This window comes from Oryzias latipes, chromosome 4 (assembly GCF_053564925.1).
Source record: "Oryzias latipes strain Hd-rR chromosome 4, Olatipes_Hd-rR_3.1".
NCBI lineage: Eukaryota > Metazoa > Chordata > Actinopteri > Beloniformes > Adrianichthyidae > Oryzias > Oryzias latipes.
The window spans coordinates 17,314,083-17,328,786 of record NC_136240.1 but is presented as its reverse complement, the minus strand read 5'-3'; the positions used below and the strand labels follow the sequence as shown (position 1 = coordinate 17,328,786).

The window sequence follows — 14,704 nt, the reverse complement described above, 5'->3', positions numbered from 1 at the left end:
GATCCAAAAATGCACCAGAAAACTGGGGACACATTCTCATTGCAAATTACTGCACAGCAGCACCAATTCATTTTCGTCATCAGTGAAATCTGTATAAAAACAATTTTTTTTCTTAAAAAGTTAAAAACTGTACGCCATGTTACTTGGGATGCTAAGTAAGGTGACTTAGAATTAGTTCAACTGAGAACATTTTAAAGTAACCCAAAAGGCCTGTGGTTGTCATGAAGTAAGTAAACTTTATTAATTCAACACCTTTCACAGATAAAACAGATACATTAAAGAGTAAAAGAATTAAGGACAGAGAAACAGATTAAAACAATAAATAGAGCAAGGCACAGAGCAATTAACTAAAAAGTCTATATACATGATCGTCTTCAGCTGGTTCTTAAAAGACTTGACATTGTCGGTCAGGCGAAGCGATAAGGGCAGGGTGTTCCATAATCTCACTGCTTTTGTAATGAGTCTTTGGGATTTTAAGTAGATTCAAAGCAGAGGATCGAATGGGGGCGGCTATAGTCAGGGGCCTGGCCATTAAGAGCTCTAAAAACCAGAACTAAAATTTTAAAATGGATTCTGAAATTCATGGGTAACCAATAAAACAGGTGAAATATGAGCCCTTCTACTGGTTCCTGTTAAAAGCCTTGCAGCAACATTTTGTACCAGCTGACGGCGATTTATTATGGAGTGATTAAAGCAGGTAAATAGAAGTACAACAATGTACACGAGATGAAATAAAATCAGCACCCAAATCTCCAGGTCAGCTTTAGTTATCAAAGTTTGTGTCGTGCTTTTATTTTGTCAGGACAGTCTTTCTGCTCTGGTTTCTCAGCCTCCTAATGTGACTCACTTGATGAACCAGAATTCTGCTAACATGCTATCAGTCCTGAGAATCCAGGACTGATTGGGGGGGGGGGGGGGGGGGGTCTATATGTTTCTGCAAACATTGCATTTGATTAATTTTGTTTTTTATTCTATAGCTTATTTTCCAACCTGTAATAGTAATGGTCCCTGATTAAAAAAAAATAGATAAATAAATAACACACAATTCCAGCCCACTGAATGAACAAACCTAAATTCAATATGCATCGAATAAAATTGATCATCATATGTATTAAAAAATATATATGCAACTATTTGAAGTTTGTCTTGCACTGTGTTCATAAGTTAAAGGCTAAAGACAGTCAGAGTCCTACCTTCATGAAATGACTGTTGTCTGAAATAAAGGAAAATTAAACAAATGTGTCCTCTATTCACATAAAGTAAAGAAATACAAAAAACCTTCATCACTTTAGGGGAAACACTTGAGACCAAAAAAGTGTTTATGAGAAGTTCCCAGTATCTGCACTAGTAACTTCCTGTCAGCTAAATCAATTTGTGGTTTCTGTATTTTTGTTCAAATAGCATACGTCAGTTTACAGACTATAAATGCATTTTTCAGCCGAGTTAAGTATTTGCGATAGGCACCCAAAAATGAACAAATGAAGTCACTATAACAAAAAAACTGGATGTTTTATCAGTAAAATTTATCTGTTTGCCTATTTAAGAGCTATAGTTGCTGTTTTAAATGATCCTTAAAAAGTTTGTGAGCACAATGAAAGCCCTTGCTTCTGTATTTTTCATTGTTCTGTAATAACGACAGCCTCCCATGACAAAACTTTAATCTAAACAATCTAAACTGTAACAAAACTACTCCTTTAACGCAAACTGTTGAGTGAATGCAGAGCTCTTTATACTCATTACCATTGTGTGTGTGTGAGTGCGTTGCTGTGGTTGTGTTTCTACCCCTTTTGTTCACAGAACCTGACAGTGTAGCCAGATCTACAGATGCATCTCTAACCCTGAAATGGCAGCACTGCAGCTGTGAAGCAGTGAAATGTGAGTATGTTTTTTTTGGTTTGTTTTAACTGATTTTTAACGGCAGAAGTTGCTCTTTTGTTCATCTAAATGCGACATTTACAAGATCAGACGTAGCGCCTTTTTATGTCATCAGTCATTTATTATTTACCATGTTTTTAAAACTTTTCATTGGTTTATTTTAAATCAACTACACAATGCAAATCTGCTTTATTGTAAAATTTGTCACATTAAGTTGCTCTTTATGTTTTTTACGGCAATGTTATGTGTTAACTGTAAAAAAGAATACAAAGATGTAAAGCAAAAATGTAGTAAAACATAGAGATCTGTATTTAGTGTGGCCTAGAATAGAAAGCTAATTGTGGGTCAGTAATACGCCCAAAAAGTCTTGTATCTTTTCCTGAAAATTACTGCATTCAGTTTTGGGCTTGGACTGAGGCACATTTGCAAGCTTGGTCAGCCACAGTTAGAAAGCATTAGTTGTAATGCCAGGTTTAGACTGTTGAAGTGCACTTTTTCCTTTACAGAAATTATATCTACTTTCAAATAGCCACATCTGTTGCGACATGGGGTATTTATAAATAACAGGTATTAATCTGTGGCCTGATAGCGATAATCACAAATTCAACAAAATATATACTTCGAGGGCTTTTCTAGTTCAACCAGAGGTTATTACAGGACTGAAATAGTCACAAAAGTTGGATTTATTTTTGTCTTTTGGGTGTAGATTTGCATCTCTAAGCTTTAACTGAATCTGGGACCAGAACTTGCTAATTCGATGACTCATTAAAGGTCAAGTGTTTTGTCTCACACTAAAAACGGTTCAGATTGGGGAAATTTGATGACTCATCTGAAAGCGGATCACTTACTGATCCACATAGTAAAGGCATTGTTCGCAATAGTTTTTACATTCCTTGTTTTATAACCATTTAGATTGTTGGTGAGACAGGGCTACTCACATTGTTTTAACCATTTATGAAAAAATAAGATGGTGTAATAACACCAAATATGAGGTCTTAAAATCTTTTAAACCTATCAGCTTCATTTCCTGAACTTTCAACCTTATTTTTATTTGTATAGCACTTTTCCTGCTACAAAGCATCTCCTCAGGCAGGCTGATCCATGGATGAGGCCCACAGTGCTGAAATGTGGCCTCGCCATGGGTTCTTGTTCTGACTTTTGGGACCACCAGCAGACCTGCACCTGCGGTCCTGAGCACTCTGGGAGGGTCATAAACTAAAAGTAAATCTGATCAAAATGAAGGGCCAATTCCGTGTAAACTTTCAATTTAACTAATAAAAGAACCTTAAAATCGATCTTAAAGCTGACTGGGAGCCAGTGCAAAGGTTTCAAAATTGGAGTAATGTGCTTCTCCTTTCTGATTCTAGTAAAAAGCTGTGCAGCCGAGTTTTGTACAAGCTGCAGCCGAGTCATCGTATTTATCTTAATACCAGAAAGAAGAGCATTACAGTAATCTATTTTAGATGTTATAAAAGCTTGGATTAATATTTTCAGCACTGGCTTTGGAGAGAAAGAGTCTTACTCGGGCAATGTTTCTAAGATGATGAAATGCTGTCTTTGTAACTTGGTTTGTGTGTGCTTCAAAGGTAAGATCTGCATCTAAAACGAATCTGAGGTTTCTGGCTTTACTGCAAACATTCAGATTAAGAGTTAAAAAGAAGAATTGGACGCTTTCTCTCTCAGCTTCAGGACCGACAATTAAAATCTCTGTTTTGTCTTGATTGAGCTTTAAAAAGTTCTCTCCCATCCACGTTTTAATATCTAAAATACAACGTTGAAGGTCATCAGTGGGCCCCAAGTCATCAGGAGACACAGCCACATATAACTGGGTGAACTACTTAATAATTTTTGCTTCCTGCGTGTTACCTAATCTTAGCTTTACACACTGAAGCCCTGTAGTTTAACAGGTTTGAAGTCACCCTGATGTCACAATCCTAACCCAACGTTGGTGTTGACATCTTTACTTCAGCCTGACGTGACTGAAGCCATGTTCTAGTTTTGTTAACATTTAATTTAATTTATTTTGGTTCAGATCCATTCAGAACTATTTGCTTTAGCTAAGGTCATCCATCCTCTCCCACATTAGAGAATTTTCCATTTTAACATCTTGAAGTGTGCATTTGAGTTTGTTTTTGGAAATTACAAGTCAGTTAGTCCCGCCCCCTCAACCTTTAAAACATTTTAACATGACAAAAGCACTCAGTGCTCAGTGTGGGCATGAGCTTTTTTATTTTCCTATTAAGGAGAAACATGCAGGTCTTTGCGTTTTTCTCCTCTGGGATTCTCCTCTGCTGGTTCAAAAATGTCTTTTTTGAATACTAAAAAGTATTCAAGTATTAGTATTCTAATACTAGAATACTCAGGAGTAGATACAGCTCACTCTTTGTTGTTTTTTGTAGTGCATGTCAATAGAGTAACTGCATGAAAAACATTTTAAAACAGCCTAAAGTCACACTGATTTTCGATTCATTTGCAAAATAAACCAATTGAGTTTGAATTCGGTCAGAAGCCAAAATCCCATACTTGCTGGTGTTCACTTTCTCTTTCAAATTCCTTGCATAGTGTAACAAAAATGTTTCTTAGAGTCATTAGAAAATATTATGCTTGAAAGGACTGAAAGGATTCTTTCAATTTTAATACTAGCAGGCCACATGGTTATCTGTAATAATTAATGTTTTCTTTTTCTTTAAGTCAGAATGTATATTTAGTGTAATTTTAGCCTACAGTTTATGATAATGTTTTATTCCTGTTATCCCTCCATGTTTATTTTTTATGTCATAATTCAGATTAAAATGAATTACAAAATGCCTCAAACTATGTTGTGCCCAAATTTAAACAATATCATTACTCAAATGTAATGAAAGAATTAAAAAAATAGAAGTAAAATGTTGTTAAGGTTTTTTCTTTATCTTTTTTAATTCATTTATTGCATTTTGTTTATAATCCAGAAACACTTAAGAAATGTTGTCAATTCTTCATAGTTCAATATTAAGAGGAGTAAATACTTTTGACCAATCAGAGGTTTTGGTCAAAAACTGTTTGCCACCATCTAGGAAAAAAGTCGTAAAATTTCACAACCAAAATGTAAAAAAACTAAACTTAAAAAAGAAAAAAGTCTAACCTACATTTTTAAATGTATTTATTATTATGTTTACAATGTAAAAAAGTAAAGCAATTTGGAACTAGAAAGTTATCTGAAGGACATTATTTCTTGAATTTCAAGAATTTCAAGGATCTTAATTTTATTTTCACAACAGGGTGACATGAATTTGGTTCCTGGTCAGCCAACTACAGAGCAGTAAAAAAAAAAAAAAACTTAATCAAATATTGAAAAAGCTTTTCACAATATTGATTTAGGAGGCTTGTTGGCTTTTTTGCAGAACAGTTTCAGTTTAGACAGCTAACCATGCATCCACACTGCAGTGTCTGGCTCTCTTTGTTGTGGTGAGCTGGGGGTCAGGCTACAGAGGGCTCTTGCTTCCTGTGGCTGCAGAACGCCTCTGCTTGGTTGTCCACTGTGGATGTGGGCAGAATCCTGAGCATAAAGTCAGGAAACTGAGGTTCTGCATCATCTTTTTAGTCTTTTTTATGAAGCCAATATAAAAAAGAATCAGATTTAAGAGGGTGGGTATATCCAGTTTCGTGCATAGGAAGATGTGAGCTACAGAGAAATACTGCAAAGACAGGACGTGTGCAACATCCTATGTAGTTGACTGAAGTTTGGAGGTTGTATGTGTCATCGCATACATGTTCCAGACTGCACAATTTCATGCTGATCTTTCTTTAAGTCACAAGCTTCAGAACCTACAGGCTTCAACACAGTAAAAGTGACAGTTTTTTAGAAAATAAATTAGCACGCTGTGCCTCTACCCCCCCTCATAAAGGAAAATGTCACAAACTTTCTAAAGTGAAATGCTCCAGAACCCGGCAGCACCTGTTCAACGGAAGAACAGCGTGTTGGAGAAATAAGGCTTTGAGGGCGGATTGTGACTTCCTGTTGTGGCTTTTGTCAATCTGCAAGCTTCATGCAACCTTATCTAGTGGGCGCTTCATGCTTAAGGTCCTTTCCAAGAGAACATCATCCTCAGATTTCATTTTTTCAGAGCTGAAAGTTTAAGAACAAAAACATTGGTGCTTTGAGTTTTTTGTCAATGCTATTTGAGCACAACTGGGATAAGCAAAAGAGGTGAGAATTTTACATTTTTCTGTTTTTTCATGTTTTTTGAATAATTGGGCGAAGGAGAGGAAGTTTTTTGATTGAGCTGAGTGGAACAGGATGTGACTAAAAAGGTCAGAGGTCCCAGACGGGATTTACCTTTGTGTGTATTCATTAAAGGCTCCTCCACTGAACAAGCATGTTCTTCTGCCTCTCTAGTTTCCCAATCTGAACTTTATCCAGGGCTTCCAGAACCCCGACTAGCTGACATTCCAGGTTTCAGGATGTCCGTCGACCCCGCAATCGAACTGCCTTTCTTCTATGGAAGCATCAGTCGCTCAGATGCAGAGCAGCAACTGAAACTGGGTGGCATGGCCGATGGCCTCTTCTTGCTCCGACACTGTCTCCGTAATCTTGGAGGCTACGTCTTGTCAGTTGTGTGGAACCTGGAGTTTCACCACTACTCCATAGAGAAGCAGCTGAACGGGACTTACTGCATCGCAGGAGGGAAGCCTCACTGTGGACCGGCAGAGCTCTGTGAGTTTTACAGCAAAGATCCAGACGGTCTGGTGTGCATCCTGAGAAAACCTTGCTTGCGCCCTCCGAATACACCAATCAAGATGGGGGTGTTTGACAAAATAAGAGTGAACATGTTGAGGGAATACGTCAGGCAGACCTGGAACCTGGAGGTAAGATTCTGGTTATCTCTAAAAACTGTCATTTCAATATTCTCAGAACTGGTTCAAGTTTACTGCTCTTCATCCCATTTGACTTTTTGTTTGCTTTTAAGAAACATTTTTTGAGAATGCACAGCATAAAAAAGAGGACATCTTCTTTAAAGTCAACTGCAAGGACTGGGATTACTTGTTAGTATTGAAGGACAAGTAAAACCACAAACAGCTGTATTTTCTTCAATGGTTTATCCTCATTACATTTAGACTGACATTTAAACTTCCAGTGTCAGATTTCATGTCCAAACCAAAATATAGACACCTTTGTATAACATACCGGTAATAATCCAGACTTTTGTTCCTGTAAAAAATGTTGTTGGGAAAACTCATCACTTAAGTAACCACTACAATCACTCCTGAGTCCATCTACATGGGAGGAGGCCATCCAACATATAACAGAACTAACTCCATCTGGCTGGTTATACATTAATCCGGCCCAAAGTGGAAAAACTTTAAACTATTTGATCAATTTCTAGGTAGGGCTTGAGAAAACAGAAAAGTAACATCACTGTTGTTGAAAAGGCAACAGGAACATTTTACACACACATGGACATACTTCAGTGCCATTATCAAGATCAGTCAAAAAAAAAAAGAAATTGTCTCTTAGGATTCTTTGGGAGACAAAAAAATATTAAAAATGGAAAAAAAAATTTTTAATATTTAATAAAAGAACAGTTTGTATCATCTATTTTTTTTCTTTTTTAGTTCATTAATGGATAAAATGCTTTATCTCAGTCTGGAAAAACTGTCAAAAATTTCAAAATTGAACTTTAGCATTGATAGATAGATAGACAAAAAGGAAACATTTTAGACATCGTGTAAAGATGTAAAAATTAAAACTGTAAAACCGGGTGATACTGTTTTAAATTTTGTGGATTTCAACCATCTTGCAGCTAAAATTGTCTCCAAAAAGAAACGGATGCCATGCTTTTCAAACTCCTGCCATCTTAATCAATCAATTTAATATTCTAGCACTTTTTAAAATTTAAACCACCCTTTTTCTGTCAAGAAAGTCAAACAGAACTAACTCTACTGTTTCTGTTCATTCTAAAAGTATGTTTAAGCGTTGTGCCTGCACTAACACACTCAAAAATTAAGGCAATTTAAGGATACAAGATTTTTTTAAAGAAAATAGGAACAAAGAAAGGGTCAGTTTGGACAAATTGTACCTCCCCTGTAGCTTAAGACACTTAGCTTTGATTCACTTTAATGTGTTACACACTGTCTAGTTTCAACATCATCCCTCCTGCTGCGACCAATCTGAAGCAGACTGGCACCTTTTATGGGCTCTAGTTAAACAGTCAAACAAGTTCCAGTTGTTTGCAGGCTCAACTTGTTTTGCCAAACATCCCACCTTTTACCGCAATGCAGGCCCAATGTAGGTTTGCTGACTCTGAAAGCTTACCGATGGTTGCAAGTTGTGATGTGAACGTGCAGAAACAGAATATGGGAGGAAAAAATGTAAAAAGATTTCGTATGTAGCATGTTGGATCTCTGGAGCTTTGTGTATCCATGCAGGGGGAGGCCATGGAGCAGGCCATCATCAGTCAAGCTCCTCAGCTGGAAAAGCTGATCGCCACAACAGCTCACGAGAAGATGCCTTGGTTTCACGGTAAAATCAACCGCCACGAAGGAGAGAGGCGTCTTTACTCTGGAGCACAACCAGACGGGAAGTTTCTGTAAGTTGTGACGTGTGCACCTCTGCATTGACTTCAGTGCCTGTTTTTTTTTCCAAAAGCTAAGGAAATATTTGAGACTTTGCTGCGTTTTCTTTGGTTTTGTTTCTCAGAGTCAGAGAAAGAGACGAACCCGGGACCTTTGCTCTTTCTGTAGTGTACGGGAAAACAGTTTACCACTATCAGATTGTCCAAGACAAATCAGGGAAGTTGTCTGTACCTGAAGGGACCAAGTTTGACACACTCTGGCAGGTGGGAACCCTGTTTTTCTCTACGTTTCGGCATCACTCTGCAGCATTGAATTAAAAGAATGTGGTTCCCTTTTTTTCCACAGCTGGTTGAGTATCTGAAGATGAAACCTGATGGGCTGGTAATTGTCCTTGGAGAGGCGTGCACCAACGGCAGAGTTTCTGAACGTACTGAACCATTTTCCTTAAATGTCATGATTCTCTGACATTGTTGTGACTAAACTTAATTCTAATCTTTTTTGCAACATTTCAGAAATGCCCAATGTTCCTGCAATGGTAAGTGTTGGCCTTTATGCTTCAATCAGCATGCTTGACATGCTCCCAGCTTCATTTTCCCCCCCCTTTTCTTTCAGAGGAGATCAAATGGATACACACCGCCACCTAAAGGTCAGTTGCTGACAGTACAGCAGAATGCACCAATACAGAACAAAAGATCTTATCACTTTTATGATTATTTTTGTGTTTATGGATTTATCTATGTTAATAATAATTTTAAATGTTTATTTGAGAAGTTTAGTAATAAGTGAGAATAGTTGAAAAGTAACACTATTTATAAGGCTTTGTAAAATTATTGCTGTGGCAAAACTTCTAACTTGGAGAGCCCCAGAAGGTGGAATTAAGTGTTAAGTAGTGTGATCATGTAATTTGATTCTTTCCAAATAAAATAATGAGTAGTTGTGCAGCTACAGTTTCAGCTGATGCTCTGCCCATGGACTTTGCCGGATTCAACCCCTACCACGACCCAAATGACATCAAGAAGTTTAACATCAGTAGGGATCAGCTGCTGATGGACGAGGTCGAGCTCGGCTCTGGCAACTTTGGCTCCGTCAAGAAGGGAGTCTTGATAACAAAATCGTAAGATTTAAACGTCAAGAAAAGTGAAAAGCTGGTTTGAAGTTTTGCAACCTGACACTGATTTGCTCCTGCGCCTTTTTTTTTTTTGTCTGGTCACAGAGGTCATGTAGACGTGGCCGTCAAAGTGCTGAAGAGTGAAAATGAGAAGCTGGTGAAAGATGAGATGATGAGAGAGGCAGAGATCATGCACCAGCTGAGTAACCCCTTCATCGTCCGCATGCTGGGCCTGTGCCAAGGCGACAATCTGATGCTCGTCATGGAGATGGCCGCTGCTGGTCCTCTCAATAAGTTTCTCTCTACCAAGAAGTGAGTAAATGTTCAGGATGACATCTGATGGTGGAGTTTGCTGTTCAGAACAGTTCGTAAAAAAGGTATATTTCACACTGAATCTTTATCCTCCCCCATTTGGGTGGATCAACAAACTACTTAAAAAATAAAGACAAAACTACATTGAAATCCATCTATCCATTTGGGAAGAAGCCAGAGATCCCAGAGAAAACGCACACGTGCACAGGAACAACATGCAACCTCCACGCAGGATTTGACCCAAAGCCTTCTCACTGTGAGACGAGGGAGATAACCACTGTACCACAATGCAGCCCTACCTTAAAATGTATCAATGAATTCAAAGTTTTCTAACTTTTAAATTGTTTTTCAATTATTCCGTTGGTTTGCTTGAACACCTGAATCTGGATGCTCAATCCTAACCACAAACCAATCAAACCTGATGTTAAGTAACCTTTTTTTCTTGGATGGCAACAGCTTAATGTGGAACATACAAATAAATGCACCTGTGTGGGGCTTGTTGCATTGCTCATCTCTCCATCCAACATCTCAAATGTCATTTCTTTGTAGTCACTGTGTAATTTTGAGGAAAAAAAGCATTTCTGCATCGATGAGCACAGGGGATATTGGAACTTAAGCACATATGAAAATATGTAGATTGATTTTTAGCTCCTAAGAAGCACAATATAGTGTTACATTACTCATAATTTGCTTTTTGCTTTTTTTTTTTTGCATTGCTTTTAATACGAAAGTGACAAAAATAGACAAATGCAAACATTCAAAAAGTAGTTTTCACCTCACATACTTACTTTTTTCACTTGGCATGGATGTTTCTGTTTTGTCCCCACAGAGATGTTATAACCGTGGAGAACATTGTGAACTTACTGCACCAAGTGTCGATGGGGATGAAGTATCTGGAAGAGAAGAATTTTGTTCACAGAGATTTGGCTGCTCGAAACGTCCTGCTGGTTAACCAACAATTTGCCAAGATCAGTGACTTTGGGCTCTCCAAAGCCTTGGGAGCAGATGACAACTATTACAAAGTATTCATGATGTAGCTGCTTTTTTTTTATCATTATTGTGCTAAAACACGTAAACATACTGCTCAAAAATGTAAAAGTCTAAATTAATTTGTATTTCTAGATACAAAGCATGCAATACAGCGATAATGTTTATGTTAGTCAGTATTTTTTAGTCATTAAAAACTGCCATCAATTTTGTTTCTCTGTGTTTAAACGAAAAAAAAAACTGAGGTTAGCACCCATTTTTAACAATAACTAAATATATATTTGTTAGCTTTCCCCCACAGTTTTCAGTGTGTGCTTGTCCTATACGTTACTGTTATTATTAACCCAAATAAATACGACCATCAATAAGAAAAACGAGGAAATAAAAAGTTACTGAAGCACAAATAAATCCTCCATCACATCTAGGGCAGGAGCCCCTCCCCCTAAGACCCTGAACAGGGTAAAGCAGATATGTCTGGGTCTTAAATGTTAGTAAAATAAATTTAAACCAATTACAGGAACAACCTTTTTGGCTAAATACGTGTATTTTAGCCTCAGACTATCGGCAGTGACGCCTCCTCATATTGTGTGTTTACAGGCTCGAACTGCAGGCAAATGGCCACTGAAATGGTACGCTCCAGAGTGCATAAACTTCCACAAATTCTCCAGTAAAAGTGACGTGTGGAGTTTTGGCGTCACCATGTGGGAGGCCTTCACCTATGGAGGAAAACCCTACAAGGTGAGGGTGGTTCTGCAGAGCAGACCTTTAACTCTTACATCCCACCAGTGGACAGACACACTGATGCAGGAGATTTATCTCTTTTCCCCTCAACCCAGAAAATGAAAGGTCCAGAAGTGATCAGCTTCATTAAAAATGGAAACCGCATGGAGAAACCACCAGCCTGTCCAGACAGGATGTATGCAGTGATGATGGAGTGTTGGACGTACAGGTGAGAATCCCAATGTTACCTGTAAACTCATTTATCCTCTCACATGCCAAGAATGAGGCCAAGAGTTGATTAAAAAATACAATGTTTGACATAAAATAGTTTTCTATTGTGGTTTTAGCCGTAAAAAACTAAGACTGGAAACTGGAAGAACATGATGTAACGTAAGCAAACTTTGTGTCATATAACATGACCAAAAATAACCTTCTGACATTAGAAAATGAAATATACATTTGTTTTACAAAACTTTACTTTAAACAGAATACATTTTAACCCATCTAAAATTTTTATTCTATATGTTTAATTAAATGACATACATAAAAGCAAACAAATGTATTAAAAAATCTATAATAAGGTGTAGTTTAGCACATATAAAGCACGTAACAAAAATGCTTTGAAATAACACCCAATGTGAAAAGTGTATTTATTTTGATTATTAAAGTGCAGCTTTAAATACTATTCATTTTATAGTTCCAATTTATTTTATATCTGAACCTTTTACGTATTTTGTTTGATCAAGATTCCCTGCAACAAAAAGATTTTTTATGCTTTTATAACAATAAGAAAAACATGTGTAAAGTTTTCTTTTCTCAGTAAAGTGCTTTTCGTAGGGGATTGTCTTTATTTAGTTTTTCCCCCAATAGTATTTTCTTATATTTCCACACAACAAAAATCGAGAACAGATTGTAGAAATATGTTTAAGTTAAGTGTGAACTCGGTAACCAAAGGTTTCCTGCTGTTTCAAAACCCCCATGTTCAGTGAACGTCAAAGCTGCTAAAGTAGGTCAAAGTGGAGACTGTTAAATCTGCTCATTTTGTAATCAGTTGACTGTTGTTTGGTAGTGTAATCCAATATTATAACCTTTGAGCATTTTTCTAACCACCTAAAAATGGGTGTTGTGGGAAAAAAAAAAACTAAAGCTGACTAAATATTAATAATAGTACAGGGTATTACAGGATATTACCCTAATACAGGATATTGCCTGTAGTGTACAAAATAAAGCCATAATTCTGAACTCTACAGCATTTCTTCTGTCTTTTGCAATAACCGTAATTATTATTATTTTTTATCTATTTTTTATAAAATTTTATAATAGAGAATAATTAAAGTGACTTTTTTTTCTCCAGTCGGCAACAAACAGAAGGTACCGTTCACTCTCTTAGTCACAATCAGCTGGTTATACATTAAGCCACCTCAGATTATTGGATGGATGATGCCACATACAGACTACTTTAAAAAAAAAAAAAGATTTTCGGGGTAGTTTGTTTTTACTTTTATTTTTTAATTTAAAAAAATTCAAGAATGGATGTAATCTATAAGGATTAACTGTTATTTTTAAAAATGCATTTAAATGATTATTTCATATTTCTTTTCTTTTTACTTTCAGTCATGAAGAGCGCCCTGACTTCAAGAAAGTTGAGGAGTCCATGAGGACGTACCATTACTCCATATCCAACAAGCCTAAAACTGAGGGAGCCAACGAAGAGCCTGTAAAGTAGACAGAAAGAGGCACATTCTACCCCCTCCCTGTGAAAGAGTCCTTTCAACCGATCATTAATTTACCAAAACAAAGGGTGTTTTATGAGCACTGCACACTGACCAGCTTTGACCACAGTGCAGATTTAGCTAAACAGGCCCGACAGCAATAAATGTGCATTTGTAAATTGAATCTCTGTGTTTCGGCTGTGGAAGGAGAGTCTTTATCGTGGTTTGAATGTTAAGTGGCTTTTTAATGGTGAATATACTGATTCTGTGTTTCTACTTTTGAAAACCAAATTAGTAGAAAAGGGTTTAATTGTAATTTTTTGTGTTTTGTTGTGTTTTTAGAAAGTGTTACTAACATTTTTTGAAGTTCTTTATGTTAAATAAAGCTGAAAAAGACGTAATATTTGAGTTTGAGTCAAAAGTAAGTCACTTTATTATAAGTTTGATGATCCCATTATATAATGGAGTGTGTAGTTTTATTTTTTTTAAGATTCCAGTGTTTACAACCATTTAAATTTGTACTGTTGTCTCTCATGGGGCGAAATCAGAATGTAAGAGTCAATGACATTATGATCTAAAATTGTTCAACTAAAAAAATTTTGAGATTTCTAAGTTAGTAATGACATTCATGAGGTAATTAGGTCGGTAAGTGTCACACTGTCACAGGAAAGGCTTCTTTGCTGCCAGGCAACCATTGACTGAAAAAAGAGAGTACACAGAAGTCGCCAAAGCATTTTTCAAAATAAAAGCCTTGCAAATCTGCATGTGGAGAACTGAGGTTGAAATGGCTGACATTGATGAGTGCTTTTAGTAATGTTCAGATAAAATGGTGTAAAAAGTGCTCTGATGCTAAAAAGAATAAAAAATGTGTTAATTTGACTTTATTTTATTTTATTTTCAGGTAAATAGTCAGTTGTGTGATACACAAAATGTGATTTTTCAGCTATATTTGAACGATAAGGTTTGATGGAGTTCTTCAATATTTAGAGAATGCCATTCTTATTATATCATATATTACTAAGAATATGTACTAATCTACCATTTTGGAAGGGACTTTGTATCCTTTTTTTTTATTTTGTGATTACATCCAAACTTAGAAGAGCCCAGTTACCTGCAATGACCAATCAGCTTCACTGGGGCATTAAACAGTTATGGGTTATTTTTAAGGACATTAATGTAAGGATATGTCTGTAATTTATGTTCCTTGAAAGAGAGAAAGGACATAAAACATGTAAATTTTAAAGCATCATATTTTGCAAGCAGAACTTTATTATATAATTTATTTATTTATTTAATTTAGGGAAAGCGCATATTAATAAACATTTCTGTCAATATGCCAGAGTTAACCAAGGGGCATTTTTTCATCTGCAGTCCCTGGGTAGATGTTATAATCATCCTAAGAGATCAAAGTAAAATTATATATTTACATAACATCACA

At 36.5% G+C, this 14,704-nt stretch overlaps 1 protein-coding gene across 7 annotated transcripts; it reads left to right on the top strand.

The window, feature by feature from the left end:
* The first annotated feature begins 1,645 nt into the window (after positions 1-1,645).
* Positions 1,646-14,145, top strand: zap70 (zeta chain of T cell receptor associated protein kinase 70). 7 transcript variants are annotated; one of them, XM_020702422.2, is made up of 13 exons: positions 1,648-1,875; positions 6,275-6,720; positions 8,281-8,441; positions 8,552-8,690; positions 8,773-8,854; positions 8,940-8,962; positions 9,040-9,073; positions 9,370-9,541; positions 9,641-9,847; positions 10,677-10,869; positions 11,432-11,572; positions 11,671-11,783; positions 13,169-14,145. In XM_020702422.2, the coding sequence occupies exons 1-13, from the start codon at positions 1,716-1,718 to the stop codon at positions 13,278-13,280; spliced, it is 1,983 nt and encodes a 660-aa protein (XP_020558081.1). In that variant the 5' UTR covers positions 1,648-1,715; the 3' UTR covers positions 13,281-14,145. The 7 variants fall into 7 exon arrangements, 6 of the variants coding, with proteins under 6 accessions (XP_020558081.1, XP_020558080.2, XP_011472365.2 ...); XM_020702421.3 differs by having other exon boundaries at positions 1,654-1,875; positions 6,251-6,720; positions 9,376-9,541; XM_011474063.4 differs by having other exon boundaries at positions 1,656-1,875; positions 6,251-6,720.
* Positions 14,146-14,704: the final 559 nt, after the last annotated feature.

Coding starts and splice junctions, on each gene's coding strand:
- zap70 (XM_011474063.4), top strand. CDS start 1,716: ATGCAGAGCTCTTTATACTCATTACCATTGTGTGTGTGTGAGTGCGTT. Junction 8,442..8,551: donor CAACCAGACGGGAAGTTTCT/GTAAGTTGTGAC, acceptor TTTGTTTCTCAG/AGTCAGAGAAAGAGACGAAC. Junction 10,870..11,431: donor CAGATGACAACTATTACAAA/GTATTCATGATG, acceptor GTGTGTTTACAG/GCTCGAACTGCAGGCAAATG.